General features: G+C 37.1%; 2 protein-coding genes across 2 annotated transcripts; one reads left to right on the forward strand and one right to left on the reverse strand.

Moving 5' to 3' along the window:
• Positions 1-20: 20 nt before the first annotated feature.
• LOC149013863 (serine/threonine-protein kinase BSK7-like) lies at positions 21-9,667 on the reverse strand. Its single transcript, XM_089157971.1, has 11 exons — positions 8,886-9,667; positions 8,486-8,575; positions 8,146-8,369; positions 7,418-7,553; positions 6,786-6,919; positions 6,588-6,693; positions 6,218-6,303; positions 4,483-4,671; positions 2,265-2,417; positions 1,231-1,344; positions 21-777 (listed from the first exon to the last, which is right to left on the reverse strand). The coding sequence occupies exons 2-11, from the start codon at positions 8,565-8,567 to the stop codon at positions 526-528; spliced, it is 1,476 nt and encodes a 491-aa protein (XP_089014097.1). The 5' UTR covers positions 8,568-8,575; positions 8,886-9,667; the 3' UTR covers positions 21-525.
• Positions 9,668-12,682: 3,015 nt separating this feature from the next.
• Positions 12,683-15,658, forward strand: LOC149013864 (NAC domain-containing protein 89-like). Its single transcript, XM_089157753.1, has 4 exons — positions 12,683-12,703; positions 13,169-13,355; positions 13,453-13,731; positions 15,504-15,658. Exons 1-4 carry the CDS (start codon positions 12,683-12,685, stop codon positions 15,656-15,658), a joined length of 642 nt encoding a protein of 213 aa, XP_089013879.1.
• Positions 15,659-16,026: the final 368 nt, after the last annotated feature.

Genomic DNA, 16,026 nt, shown 5'->3' on the forward strand with positions numbered 1-16,026 from the left:
CCTAAAGAAGGAATCACCCAAACAGGAAGCAATCAATTTAACATTGAGAAAGCAAAGCAGAACCAGTTGCTGTACACAAATTACAAGTTTTGAACAGTATCTAATTACTCCTGTTCCCTTTGTTCACAAAAAGAATTGGCAGAAATACCATACAGATAATAGTTATTGCAAGAGCATTTTGATGAATGTCTAGCCTGAGGAAAAAGAGCTGTAAACTGTTCAAAATGAATGATTTCACAAATATAGGCAAAAAGAAAGATCAAAGCTCCCTTTAACCATTAGTGATGATGACAGCCAACCACTCTTCCAAACATTTGCCAGGAATGCCTTCAAAGACCAACAGAGCTTTCCACATGGCAGAGGTGGTATCAAAAAATTAGAAGGTTATCTCACGATTCAAAGCACCATATTGAATGTGGGAATCGAACGAGTGCCCAGTCACTATGCCCAGAAAGCATTAAAATCATACCAGGGCAGCCACAAAAGAAGTGATCGAGAATTTAAGGATCCACAAGTCACTTCTCTCTATTGTTCTGCAGCTGCATTTCTTTTCACTTCAAGAGCTGTAGCCTCTCTCATCGCTGCTTGAGCTTCATTTTCCCTTCCTAGTGCACGCAGAGAGGCAGCTTGCAGATACGATGCAATGTGCCATGCTGGGAAAATAGTTTGAGCTTGTACTGCATCATTCAGAGCTTCCTGGGGCATGTCACTCATGAGATGAGACAGGCTACGACGTGCATAGAGAGTTGGAGAAATCATGGTTCCAACATCAATGAACTGCAAAAAGAACAAACCATTAGTTCCATTAAGACGTATATAGTGGTATTTCATCTTTAATGGGGATCACAGTCAAGGGCACCAAGTTACAACCAAGGATGTACCGCAACATGCAGTTGATCAAAAGATCGTTTTGGGTTCCAATCTGACAATCACCCAATGACCAAAAGGAAGTAAATGTTGCAGTCTTTTGGCTAAACACCAAGTACTTTTAACATAAAAAGTAAAAAGAGGCTGAGTCATCTGATCAGGTCCCCACAGATTACCCAGGAGCTAGCTACCGCTCCATACTCCAACCGTCAATAATGTTGTGGAAGTGGAAACAACAGTAAAAAGGAAATGTTGATATATGGAACCTGACAATTATGGAACAAAGACAGTTGCATTGACTTGGAAAATGATTGCAATCTATGTTATAAGATATCCAACAAAAGATTTGCCAAATTGTATGACCTGGGTATAGTATTCAATCGCAGCCCTAAGTTCTTTGTGTCGGAAAGCAACATCTCCCTTTTTCTTCAAGTTCAATGTCTCCTGCATTTGGTTTGTCCACACTTGGAATGATAACTGCCGGATGAGAAAACCAACAGTGAGCAAGGAAGAAGACCAAAAAAGGGAAAATCTGTTTATAGCATTCCACATGAGGAAGCAACATGGACGGCGCCAAACAAGCAAAAGATTAGGTATAGAATATAAATATCCGATGAGACTATATGAACATCAAAGGATCTAGGGGCAGGCACATAGTGTTGGTGAACACTGCATCAATGTGCTTGAAATGCTTAGTAAATAATACATCAGCAAGGCATACTAATAAAGAAGAAAAGTAATGTACAGGCCTGAAGGCACAATTAACTTTCAGAACCTCAATTGGCAGATGTGGCTTTAAATCCTATCTGTTGACGCAATACTTAAGCACAAAAAGAATACAAAATATATAGGTGGAGCAGATGAATCTACTCACACAAACCAAATTTTCTAAAATCAATTTCAATAGAGTAGAACATGCAGGAACAGTTACCATACGAGCCAAACATGTGACTTCCATTAGGATCTTTCTATGTTTACAATTTTAACTGATTCTTCTGTGTTTAGAAATGAAGCCAAAAACGAGTCATCACCATTGCCATCATAAAACCACACCCTGCCAAGAAGATTATGATTTGCAATTTAACCATCTATGGCTATCTGAGCATGAACATGCAACTTCGAGTTTGGATTCAGAAAAGGGATATGATGGAAATGCCAGTTGCCGACAGAGGAACGGAGGAAGAACATCCCACATCTGAGCAACAATAGCTTCTGATTGAAACCAGGCAGATTTAGTAACCCAAACTAATTATGGGAAATTAAGCAAACTACTACCTAAAATAAGATCCTGTATTTTGTATGATTTTACACTGACTTACCAAAAGGAAAAATATCTACTAGATTCTTTTTCATCACCATAAAAAAGTCAAAGCATATCAGAGTTGTCAAGGACACACCTCAGTAGCAGTTCCCTCATCATCCTTGTAAGCAAGCTTCTCTAAGATCTCATGTATGCCAGTAAGGTCCATTCGTGAGCAAGCATCACCAAGAGGGGAAAGAGGTGAGGGTGCACCACCATGTGGTATCCCCATCAACATACTAGAAGGAACCTGCAGTAATAAATAACCATTCATCTGATTCAGTTTCCAACATGTTTCACTGGCCAGACATTTCTGAAATTCAACAAACCCAGGTCTCCCCAAGGCAGAGTCTAGGCAAAATTACAAAGCAAAATTCAAGTTGGACAGAACTGGAATTAACATGGATGGCCAAAAACCAGACAAACCATCCATCCAAAATAAAAAATAAAAAATCCAGACAAACCAAGATATTTTTTTATGCCAAAGTCCAAAATTTATGTGCATGCATGCACACACGTGTGTTAGTGTTCTTTTTTCCTTTTTTTTTTTTGTTGGGGGGGGGGGGGGAGGGACGGCATAGACGAACGCAGCAATGTCAACAACTCCTCAAAATGGAGGAAAAGAAGTTTCAGAGATGGTGAGTGGAAACATTGGGGTTGTTGGTGGTTGTGGCAGCAATGAGGGACAGTTGAGAGATGATAGCTGTACATCCTTGGGTCAGTTTCCTTTGTTCTTTTTCTCAAACCTTAGGTCAATAACATCAACAATGATGCAGAAAGGATGAGGAAGAAAGGAAGAAAAGCTTGCATAGTTGAAATCTAATTTTCAAGATGACATGGCAAGCTCTTTTTGAAAAATATTAAAAAAAAAAATTTAAAAAGGATGACTATCTAAAGCTTAATCTCAAGATGACATGACATGCTCCTTTTGAAAAATTAAAACAACAACAATCTAAGTTAACGGATAACTATCTAAAGCACTCTGACAATTTTTATTCACAGGAACAACATAGGATGTGCTTATTTAATGCACGAGTCCCACATCATATGTGCTTCAGTGACCCTTATGAACAGGATGTAAATGGCAATGTTAGTTGACGATTCACCTTCCATACTCAGGTAAAATTAACATTCCAACAAGCTTGAAAAAATAACACCGGAAATCAGTACTTGCTTGGAGAGAAGACATAGCTTAAGAAGGAAGATGTGACATTTGATATCCAATCAACAAGGCTTAGATCAGAATCACGTCCAATTCCAAGAGTTTCTAACTCTTGATTGAGTCTCACATCAGCCAATTTATCATTGATACAGTTTAATGGTTTAAAAAATAAGCTTACAAGCTGCTCCTATCTGATTACACTTACATAGCCACTAGTTAACTAACTACAAAAGGAGCACTTAAAAAGAAGACCAATACAGTAGGTAAAGGTCTTTAATTTATATAAAATAACCAAACTACACACAATTAAACCTGTAGGCTAGGTCCATGGTTCTAAATATCGGATTCAAGGCCGATTTCCACCTTGACCAATACTGAGTTTCCCAGGTTCAAACCAAAATTAATATTTTCTGTGCAAAGTCAAGGGTTGATCAAAACTGGTGGAAATTACTGAAATCAGACTGGATGAAACTGGTCAAATTTGGTCAAAACCTGATAGTTGTCAGTTGAAACTACTGAAACATGTGAAATATGGTCTAAACCAGGTCAAAACTTGTTACAGGTCAGTATTGATTCAATATCTTGTCTCGGCTTATCTCCATCAAAACTGTTATGCTGGCACCCATATTATGGGCCATTTAAAGTCATATATTAGAGTAAAACACATTGGCGGTACAGTGCATAATAACCCAACGAAATCTTATTCTAATAAAATAAACCCATTTAAGAGATTTACTGCATGAACTTTATATCCTCTATAGTCTATACAAGGGGCAGTGGGGGCACAGACCCTCTCTTGAACTATATAATCTGATGACCTTTTTTCTGTCAAAGACTCCGCAGTGGCGGCGCCCTCGTGCACTGGTATGCCTTTTATTAGTTGCTGCTGACCCAAAAGGACGACAATGAAGCACAGCTAATGGCAAATTAATTTTATGAATCATCAGTGAAACAATGTAGCAAAAGCTGGTAGAATTAGGGGATTGTTTAACATAATTTGCTGAACACGGAGCGCCACTGTAAATTGATGTTCTTCTATAAAGAAAAATGCATGGAAAATTCGATCAACCTCCACAAGTCCAAGGTCTGAGACCATCATATTTGCCACTAGAGAAATATCCCCACTAGTAAAGAGAAGGAAAACTAAATTGACCTCAGTTTCCTTTTGAAGAGGATTCAAAGCAGCTGCTAATGACTTTGGATTTGGCCGTTCCCGAGGTTCATATTGTAAACACAGAGATGCAATGCGTACTAACTCAGTCCCATCATCATTTGAAAATTGTCCCTCCAAGCAAGAATCTGTTAGCATCTGAATGTTTCTGTCACGTATCAAGTCAAGAGCCTGACAAATCATTTTGAAAAAGCATTAGATGCACAGAAATATAAAAGAAAGCAACATTAGAATAGTACATATAGAATCCATTATACTCAACAAAAGTCATCTCTTGGATACAATAGAAGGTGCCAAAAAGTTGAGCAACCCATGCATTTTTTACCCACAAGAAAAGAGATCAAGAGGGAAAATAGGGGAAGTATCACCTTCCACTAGTTACAATGTTTCTTCATGTGGAAAAACAAATAACAAATTCAAAATTTAAATAAAATAAAGACCTCAAACTAACAGAAATTAAAGTTCAGCAATTCAGCTGCACACCGCATAAGCACAACTACAGCATTAAATATTTTGAAATCAGAATAGTGAACAAAATTGAAGAAAATTCTTTGTTTCTAGTGTTGATACAAAGAAACCAATGCACTATGAAGAGCGAATTTATGCTATGTGAGCATGTCCAGTTGAAGATGGTCATTTTTTTTTTTTTTTTGGTAAAGTTGAAGATAGTCGTTTAAGGTAAATATCTACAATTTACAGCATTAACCAGCATCACTATGAATGTCAATGGTTAGCCTACAGGCTTGAACACAACACCCTTTCACGTGCATGCTTGTATATACAGTCACCGCATGTGACATGCACTCATGCGGAAACATGTCACCTGGCACCGAGGAGAAAGGAGCACAACAATGCCTGGATATGCTTCCCAGAGGTCAACAGTATCCTTCAAATGTAAGAGCTCACATACCCAATTTTCAAGATGATGATGACCTGGAAAACTACTTATTCCAGAGGTTAATCCGTTTGACATTCCCATATTGCCACTTCTATATCATCTGATACAGGTGAATGACACTGCACTGATGCTGCTGTGTCAATGACATCAACAGATGCAATCCAAATACTGGCATCTCTCATACTTCTAACATTCAACATTGTTACTGTCAAACTGAGTACCCATTTCATTAAAGGCCTCTTTCCTATGTCAACCAGATAAAGAAGGATATCACATTTTGAAGTATCCACCATGAAAGTTGGATAGAATGGGGAAGTACCAACTTATTACAGCACCCATTTCCAACATAATTTGGCACCCGTTCATAAGTGTTTTTGTTACCTACTTTCCTTCCTTAGTCAAATGGGACCAAGATACAGTGGACCATGAAATTCCCGAGTGTCCAAGAAATTCTAATAGAAGTACAAACATCATAAGGTACTCATTTTAAAATATACAGGTCACTGGCATCTTTTTCGACCTGGCTTAATGTTTTGGATATCAACAATAGTAGGGGGAAATCAACAAATCATATCCTGAAAAAGGAAAAGAAATAGTTATTCAGCAATAGATTAGGTGCAAATGCCAAAAATGCCGATGAGGGGGGGATCCTGACACCCTGTTCCCTTTCCTTAACTGCAGTATCCATCTATTGACAACCTCTCCTCAAGCATTTATATTCATGTGCTTCAAAAGGGAATAGGACACCACAACCAATATATTACTGTTCAGCACATACACCAAAGCTAATTAGCCTACAGAAAGAAACAATAAACCTACACGACTGGGAGGAATGTGTTTTCCACTGAGAAGGTCCAACAAAAGGGTTCCAAAGCTGTAAATAACACTTTCTGGTGTGACTCTTCCTACAGAATAGAGAGAGAAAAAAAATATATGAGATCATATCAGCAGTTTGAAAGATCAACTGGATCACTTAAGACAACAAATTTCCAAAGAACAAGCTAAATTAACAGGCTCAGTTGGTGAAAAGCATGTCCTAGGCCTAAAAGCCAGTTGACATGGTGTAATAATGTAAATCCAAGAATAAGCGGACAACTTCTAGCACCCCACCCAAAAACAAAATTGAGGGAAGTGGGAGAGCTCCCATAACTACTTTCATAAATAAATGGAATATTCTTAAAGGGAGTACCAGTTCTTAAATACTCTGGAGGAGTAAATGCCAAGTTTGTACTATAACTTTTTCCGTCCCTACTATTCTTCATCAAGCCAAAGGTCGAAAGTCTGGGGTTACCATCCTGCACAGGGCTAATACAAAATGAGACATATGTAACAAATTAGGATCCTAAATGTATGAGCTACCAAATTAGAAGGGTGACGCAGTAAGCACATCATCAAATAAGATTCTGTATGCATTAAGATCATGATAAAGGAGGTGCTCTTTGCTGGTACAATATTCTAGAGCCTGCGCAAGATGTAGAGCCACCCTTAACCGCATTGCCCATTTCATAGGCTGATTTTCCCCTGGGACAGTAAGGCAAATAAAATATCATAAACAAAGTGAATGTCCATTCAATAGAAAACAAAATGAAAGCATAATGTGTAGACTGAATAGTATAGCAAAGCATATATACTGTTTTCAACTTATTATCCTGCTATTATAAACATCATTCGTTTGGTTACAAACTCATGCAACTACAATCTACGTATGCTACTAGCATGAACCCTGTTGCAACTATCATCTACATACTACTAACATGAATCTGATTGAATTGGGAAAACAGCGTTCACTTAGTACTGCCCAATGTTGGAACAGGGCATGGAAGAACAGATCGGGAGATCAGGGGATCAAGGAAGAAAATAGCTAACTGCGTAATTTCAATCTCCAACTGAAAAGAAAACTAAATTCATTTCCAACCTTATCACATAGAACTTACTCTGAAAAATAAACCAAAATGCTTCAAAAACATCCTAAAGAAGATTGCAAGACAAAACATTACTCCACGTTGAGCAAAAACTTACAATGAAACAAGTGTTTTGCAAGTGTATCATTGGGCATATACTCTGCCACTAACAATCTCTCATCAGCTTCACAGCAACAACCAAGTAAATTGGCCAATCTATTGTTACGAAGCTGGCCAACAGATCTTGCCTCTGCCTAGAATCACAAGAGAAAAACCCAAAGTTATGATACTGCTCATTGTGAAATCAAAGTATATCAAGGATGAACACTTGAATATAAAAAAGAGAGGGTGACGAGGGAAAGAAAAATGTGTTTCAAATATGTATGCTCCATTTACAAATTAATGAATATCAACTAAAGGTAGAGGTGAGTGAAAACATTCTCATAGGAGTATGACCTCCTATCTATGGTCATGGTTATGTTCTAAATCATTACATTAAACACCATGTAAGAAACCCCAGAGACATTGAAATGAAAATCAATAACAGAACGGAAAGGCATAAGCTAAACTGAAATAGTCAAAGAAACAAAACAATATCCACATTACAGCGACAAAAGCCATGGACTACACTTTCAACCCAAATTACAAATAGAAAATGGTACCAATTCGAACAAAACATAATGGAAGAGAACTCTATTTCACATTCTGATACAGAAAACTTAAATTGTTCCCATCAAAGAAATCTGTTGATGAGTTCGTAGAAAATACTAAAATTACAGCACATGAAAGATAATTTCATGTTCAGAAATACAAGATTGAATAATCAAAAAGTTACCCAGCACTTACCACGAATTGCCGTGCGTCAGGCCAAGCCAACCTATTAAATCTCTTAATAGCAATATGCCTTTGATTGTCCAGCTTCCCTTTATAGACAACATTTGGTGCTTTTTCCCCATGCTCAGACACTATGTTCTCTGCGGCAAAACTGGATGTAGCAATCCTAAGCTGCTCAAGAGTAAACTCACGGAAGGGAGGCAAGCCATAAGCCTCACTTTTCTCCTCATTCTCTGCTGCAAGGAACAAAACAAATTTTCAAAATCTTCCGTATGTTCTCAAGAAAAGCAAACAGCATGATCACTTCCTATACCGAAAAGAAGAACACAGCAAATGAAAACACCCCACTGACCAACATCCGGTGCCTCCAGAACTGATCCCTTAAATTGAGAACCCATACAACATGGCGTGAGCTTGGAGAACTGATATCCCATCTTGATATCTGAACAGGTAAATTTGAAATCTTAGGAAACTGTCCAAATCACACTACCCAGTAGTCACCAATTTTAGATGCATATCCAATCCAATTCAATACAGTTCTAAACATATTCCCATACAGATAAGATTCTTCTGAAATTGTTTTCGGCAAATTCGGCGAAACGAGTCCCATAGACTTGAAATAGCATCATCAATAGAGAAGTAAACAAACAACTTGCATTGTGAAAAAAAATTGCTTGCTGATGGTTGAATCGGAAGCCCAATTGATGAAACTAAAATTCGTGACTTGGTAATAAAATCTTAGTAAAACTTACCAAAATAGGAAGACTACACCAATAGCTTTTCCCCTTTCACTCAATTACTGAAGCCCAAATCGCATCAACTGCTTTATCCAGCATTAAATGCTCAGTCAAACGATGAGCTCTTCAGCTTAAACATACCATTCCATCTTCGATATAAAGACTACCACGAACATCAATCGAACTTATTGCCTGCTTGAACTAACCAGTACCACTTTTTTACGAAGATGAGATTTCCAATAGAAGCAACAAAGAACCAGGGAACCAATAATGAGAATCTGACAAACAGATCGAAGCCCCAAGTGACCAAAACTCGAAGTCCTTCAACGTTCTCGATTCAATCAAATCAAAAGGTTACTTAACTGAAGAATAAAAAAAAATTTTGACATTGAAAAGAATATTCAGAAGAAAAAAAAATTAATAAAAAAATATCGAGAGAAAGAGATTATGGATCTCATGATGGATACAGTCACTTGCTCTCACTCGTAAACTCCCATTCCTTTCGATGGTGGTGCTTGTTCCTTCATTTCCCACCGACATACTTCGAATTTTCTTTTGAAAAAACCCTAGTTTACTGCCATTATTTTAAGACCAAACATCGTTTGTTTTCTATTCAACGATAAATAAGTAAAAATTCGTCGTTTTTTTATTTTTATTTTAAAACTTTCAAGCTTCCACCGCCATTGATCTTCGATGACGAGGAGCTGCTTCTTCTTCTTTTTCTTCGCTGCGAGATTTAAAAGGCAGAATGAAGCAAAGCGCGTACAGAAGCTTCATAATTCACACTCATCTCCACACTCCCGCCGCAATGATTTCGATTTTTACTTTAAATTTGTATTTGTATTTTATAATCTCTGCAATCAATATTTAAGTTTTTGATCCACTACTTTAACCCTTTCTTTGGTGAAAATCCACTAATTTAACGTTAATCGCAGTTGGAGGGTAATCTTGTTTAAAAATTTTAATAATTGTAATGACGTTTTGAACCTTCTCTCTCTTCTTGAGTTTTTTTTTTTTTTTTCCTCTTTCGAAGTATTCTCAGGTTTACTGATAATTGCAGAGATAACCGAGGGGTGGAACTATTATTAGGGGAGACTCGAGGGGTGGGATTGCAAATTTCCCCTTCAGTTTCTAATTTTCAACGAAGGTTAGCTTTGACTCTTTGAGCTTCATTAAAGTCTTTTCATTTCAGGGATCAAGTCGTGAGTGTGCAACATGTAGCAAAATTCTTCGAATTCCAGCCGTTTCAACGATCGGTGAACCAAAACCATGAGCAAAATCAATGTTTGTGGGTTATACAATAAATGGTGTTTATTATAGGTAGTCCAAACCAAATAGGACATTAATAAAAAATAAAAAAAACACTTTAACTGGATCATCTCCCTTGACGACATTACAACCATAATTTATGTGAGTCCATAAGTAAAAAATATAAAATATTTAAACAAAATAAATCCCATCACTCTAATCCTCTGGATCCCCTGGTAATTCGTGGCCAATAGTCGGCGAGCATAGAATGCTCTCTCCACTCGGAGATTATCCGGACTCAAAACTTGAGTGGTGGGATTGCAAATTTCAACTCCGGATCGTCTCCTCCGACAAAACCACAAATTACAGAGGCCCATAAGATTAGGGTGATGGGTTTTTCTTTTTTAATATTTTTTAATATTTTTTTATTTGTAAGTCTCACAAATTATGTGCTTGTAACGCTGTCAAGGGAGCACAGATGTCGCAAATTTCCCGCAACCAAGGCCAGCTTTGACTCTTTGAGGGTCAATAAAGTCTTCTCATTTCAGGGTTCAAGTCGTTTATCAAGCCTCACAAATTATGTGCTTGTAACGTTGTCAAGGGAACACAGATGCCGCAAATTTCCCCTTTGGTTTTCAAATCGCAACCAAGGCCAGCTTTGACTCTTTGAGGGTCAATAAAGTCTTCTCATTTCAGGGTTCAAGTCGTTTATCAAGCCTCCAATAAAACAACATGTGATAATGAAAATGGGCCAGTGGGCCGGGAAGGGTGGAAGAGCCGTCCGGCCCGTCCCTAGTAAATTGTTATTATATTAAATAATGAATTTGTGGTTGACACTTTTTTCGGGTAGAAATTTGTGGTTGACACGATGTTTAGAAAAATAAAAACTAAACCTACTTATGTGTATTTTTATTGACATAAAGATAAATAACTCTAAAGAACCAATATAATATACATGTATGAATTTTTATTGAATTTATATATTTTTAATTATTGTAAGTAAATTTAGGAGAATTATTTCCTATTGGGGAGCGTAGTTCCTTTGCCCGTGGGGAGTGGGGACTAATGAGATTGTGGGAAGGGAGTTATTATTTCGTCCCCACTTCGATTCTAAGTATACATATTATCCGACAAAGTTTTTTTTTTTTTTTTGTATAAATCTATATTTTTTTGATGATGTGATGAAAGATTTTCTGTCATGCATGCATGCCCCCGCTATCAAATGAGGCAAGGTAAGAGATTATGCATCATACATAAAATATCGTATTTATTTACAAATATGATAATTTTGGTTTTATTTTAAAAACATGTAATTATATTCAAACTATAGAAATATTTATCAATTTTATTATTTTTTTAGTGACGGCGACAAATAATCAACTATAGCAAGAATATACGTTGTGGAAAAAATATACGTTGTGGAGAATGATAAATTTTAAATCAAATGCAGACAAACAAAATTGGGAATTGAGAATCATATCGTCCGTAGATGAATTTTTTTTTTCATTTTTCTATCTCATTGGTTAAGGTTAAATAAGTCAACTCCTTATATTATTACTTTGTTATATTTGAGATGGAATATTAATCCGTTGCAACTATTCTTATATGCATAATCTATTTATGGTTGACATGATCTTTGGAAGAAAAAATAAATTATAAATTACCCAATAAATATGCTTTGCTAAAAGATATATACTCTACAATGTTAGAAAAATGATCTACAATATTAAAATAAAAAAAAGGTGAGAATTTGTTAGATATTGATATTGAGTCATTTGATATCAATAAAGAATTGCACATACAACCAATTCAATGGTAATTTATAGAACATTGGCTTGGACGTAGAGAAATATAAAAATTAAAGTACAAACCCTAGTTTCATTGGGTTTCAAGAAATTCATACGCTCTATAAATCTAAATTTAGGTGTGTATGAAAGATTTTGTAGACTTGTTATGTTTCTACTTGTCAAGATTTCATATCATCCTCAATGACTAAGGTTGACATCGTATTTGGAAAAATAGAAAACAACCAATCTAATTGATATGAGCAAATTCCATCAAACCGAGTCAATGAAAACTAGCCAGGTTTAACATGGTTCGACCAAGTTCTTGTCGGACCTTGTGCGAATCAAGGATGCCTTCATCCAATGACCTTTTTGAATAGCAATTGTTTTCCTTGAAGTTAGGGATGGGAATTTTATTAAGACAATATGATCCAATTGGTCTTATTGTCCAGTCAAATTCAACAATTAATGACAGTGCCAAATAAACTCTCTCTCTTTGGCAAATAAGATTTAATTGAGGAGTTCAAGTCGAACTCAATAACCATATTACTAAGAGAACTTCAACTATAAATATCCATTCCTTCATCCATAATGGGGTAAGTTTTTTTTTTTGGGAAGAATCACTCCAATTAGCTATTTTCTTGTTATAATCTGCTTTCTCCATTCAGACATTGAATATTCGACTAACTAGGGCGTTGGAGACGTTACTCAAGCCTAGAAAAATACATATTTATGCTACCTTACAAGAAAAAGATGAAAAGTCACATGCTGAAAAACACTATGACATCCACATTCAAGAAGGTATGCATCGAAACCCTAGAAAAACTCAATTCTTCATTCGTGGATATCCTGTGAAAGAGTTGGTTGTTAACTTGTGTTTTGCTCTTCCGATCTTATTTGTCTGTATGGTTCTTCTTGTTAATGGAAAAGAAGACTCGAGGCAGTTGAGAAAATAGGTGTCTGCATGGTTATAAAGGATCCTTTGAATTTTATATATAATATAAAAAATATCTATGTTTCTCAAGGAGTCCAAAAGAGTGTCTCTGCATGGCTTTGATTTTAACATCGTTAGAACGGGACTCTTTCCCAATTTTCTTTTTTCGCCTATTTGGTGGGAAAGTTTTTGTTTGTTGTTTCGATCTGTTTTGTAATCTCACGGAGCAAAAGACTTGGAGAAGGACTCAAACTTGTGATTTTCCCCTTCCACGTAACTGTTTTCTTAATAATTCCTTGCTGTTACTGCGCTCTGATTCTCTTACAATCCAGGAAGAGGAGATCAAGGAAGAAGAGGAGAAGATGATAGAAGATCTGTCTAATAAAATTCCCCATTCAAGGTTTTCTCCTAGCGATGAAGAACTAATCGGACATTACCTGAAGCTGAAGCTTGAAGGGTCGATGGTAGACTTGATCGATGAGGTTGATATTGATAATTGGGACCCAGAAGCTTTAACAGGTATAGATTCATTGTTTTGGTTTGGTTTTGTGAGCATTAATTGTTTGTTTTGGTTTTGTATTTGTATATCTAACGGCGGGTACTATACTCCTGACAGGAATGGCTGTGATACCTTCCATGAATGAATGGTATTTCTTCTCTCACAAAAAGAATATTGGAGGAGGAAGAATGCAGCGGTCATTTAAAGGGGGTTACTGGGTCCTTCGGACACCACCGAAACCTATCGGCTCCGCTTTAGGTTTACCAATACATGGCTGGAAAAGAAGCTACAATTTCGTTCGCAGTCATGGGGACAAGATTACAGAAGAAACCGACTGGATGTATGATGAGCTCGTCACCATAAATAATGACGATCCATTCGCGGTGTTCCGCCTGCGTAAGAAATATTGGTGAAGAAGAACTTAACAAGGGTGTAAAACCCTAGGCAGAGGACCTGCTTGTTTTTCCAGTTTTAAAAGTGATAGTGTGGTTTTGTATATTTGATTGATTTGTTTTTCTATTTAAAACCATCTAAGATGTTGCACCCAAATTGACCATAGGGCTTTGAAGCAAAGAGAAGGCAGGTGGGAACCACTGCATGAAAATCTATGTTTCTCAAGGAGTTCAAAAGAGTGTCTCTACGTCCAATTTGTCAACCTTGGAACCAAAAATTCATCAGGTACCACCGACCACGTTAGGTTGTTGAGAATTGACGAGAATTGTTTTGATGAGATGGGGTGTCTCTCTTCCCCATCTCGGAGTGATATTTCAAAGAAAGACATAATTGGTGATAAATTTCCTTAATCTCTTTCTTTTTTTAATCTAGGTAAATTATTTCTCTTCTCAACTTTTTTTTTTTTTTTTTTTCCTTTTTGGCCCCCGGGGGAGGGTTTGTAAGGTGGATATGGGCCGGCTTGTCTTGCTGGAAACAAACAAGGCCCTCCTTGCAAAAGAATGGGCTACAACATTTCACATTTGAAAAACAAAGAAGATGACATGTGGATGGATACCTTAGATGACGATGGGCTCTAGTTCTGCAGGAGCTTGTGGGCTTTCCCCATTCAAAATCCAAACCAGGCCCAATGAATCACTCTGACCACCTGCTTCCTGACGCCTTTCTCTCTGGCCCAAATGAGAGCCGAACGAGCAGCAGCCAAGGCTTTTACATCTCCCAAAATCTCCGTAACAGGCTTTGTAGATATCTTTTGTTATTTTTATAGTTCTGAACATTGGTCAATGTACAGTGATAACGAAAACTAATAAACAGAAGAACCTGGACAATTTCTTCCAAATATAGCTAATCAGTGGAAGATTAACTATAAATGTCAACGTACAGATACAGCCATTTGAATGTTAATTGCATGTTTTTATGCACCTGTAGACTAGGGATCACCATGGCCAGACACTGCCTCATCACTGGAGTCATGCTCATCTTCACTCAGTTCTTCATCACTGGATCTTTCCTCTTCTGTGACCGGATTTTTATTTGTGGCAGGGGCTGCCCACTGCTGCCAATGGTTTAGATTAGGCCACATCAGCAAAAATTAATTGGACGGCTGTAAATTAAAGAGACGGGTTTGTATGTAAATACAAAAAGTTATTTTTTACATTTAAAAGTCTGAAATTTTTGAAATTTACAAAATCACATCCTTGCCTCTACCCTACAAATTCCAAAATTTCCAACAACTTTTATTCATTTGCTCAAAAATGTCTTCCCAAGTTCTCAAGTGTCCGAACCGAAGTTTCCAAACACTAAAGTGAACATTCTTTTATTAATTCATTTTTTATTAGCCATATAAAATTTTATTCTTGCCCATCACCATTATCATCTATCTGACTCTCTCTCTCTCTCCCTCCAATGGCTTGAGTTTCAGTGTCTGCAACACAAAATAGAGTTCCATACTTGACTACCTGAATGGAGAGTTCAATCCATCATCCTTCTTACGACGGCCTCTCATGGCTGTCAACCTTTCCCTATTGCAACTCCCTTCCATCTCTTCCCACTCACTTCCGACCAAACTCCACTCAAATGGAACCAAAGCTTCAACTACCACGACCTCCCTCTATGCCCCAAAACTCACCGGTCAGATAAATAACTTCTCTTCCCAGATTACTACCTTCGCTTCCTATTTTGTTAACTCGTGTCAATACATGTGGTTTATGTTGCAGGTACTTCACGATTTTTTGCCATTACTTGCTCCTCTTCAAATTGCCAAGAGCCTGATTCCGTCGACAACAGCATTAAGGAAGTTGAGCGCCTCGGCAGAATTGTCTGCTCGAATAACTTTTTCAGAATACGAAGGAAGACATTTTTGAGAAAATGAAGCAGCTTTGTTGGGAATTTGGGGATTTGTCTAGTAGAGGCAGGGATGTGATTTTGTAAATTTCAAAATTTTTAGACATTTAAATGTAAAAGTAAATTTTTTTATTTACATATATACCCTTCTCTTTAATTTACAGCCGTCCGATTGATTTTTGTTGATGTGGCCTAATCCAAACCATTGCCTCCAATATGATACATACATATATATTTTATGAATTTACATTTGATATTTTAAGTCAAAGTATAAGACCAACTAAGGCTAAGGACAAAGCCAATCAAGGTTAGGGCCAATCAGGGTCAGGGCCAAGATCAATCAAGGCCAATTAGGGTCAGGGCTAGGGAGAGGGATAGGGCCAATTAGGGTCAATC

The sequence above is a fragment of the Hakea prostrata genome, chromosome 6 (assembly GCF_041222555.1).
Source record: "Hakea prostrata isolate BN-2017 chromosome 6, UWA_Hpros_2, whole genome shotgun sequence".
NCBI classification, from domain to species: Eukaryota; Viridiplantae; Streptophyta; class Magnoliopsida; order Proteales; family Proteaceae; genus Hakea; species Hakea prostrata.

Coding starts and splice junctions, on each gene's coding strand:
- LOC149013864 (XM_089157753.1), top strand. CDS start 12,683: ATGACATCCACATTCAAGAAG. Junction 13,356..13,452: donor GGACCCAGAAGCTTTAACAG/GTATAGATTCAT, acceptor TACTCCTGACAG/GAATGGCTGTGATACCTTCC. Junction 13,732..15,503: donor ATTCGCGGTGTTCCGCCTGC/GTAAGAAATATT, acceptor TTTATGTTGCAG/GTACTTCACGATTTTTTGCC.
- LOC149013863 (XM_089157971.1), bottom strand. CDS start 8,567: ATGGGATATCAGTTCTCCAAGCTCACGCCATGTTGTATGGGTTCTCAA. Junction 6,920..7,417: donor TGCAAAACACTTGTTTCATT/GTAAGTTTTTGC, acceptor TTACTGTCCCAG/GGGAAAATCAGCCTATGAAA. Junction 778..1,230: donor CGATTGAATACTATACCCAG/GTCATACAATTT, acceptor TTCTTTTTGCAG/TTCATTGATGTTGGAACCAT.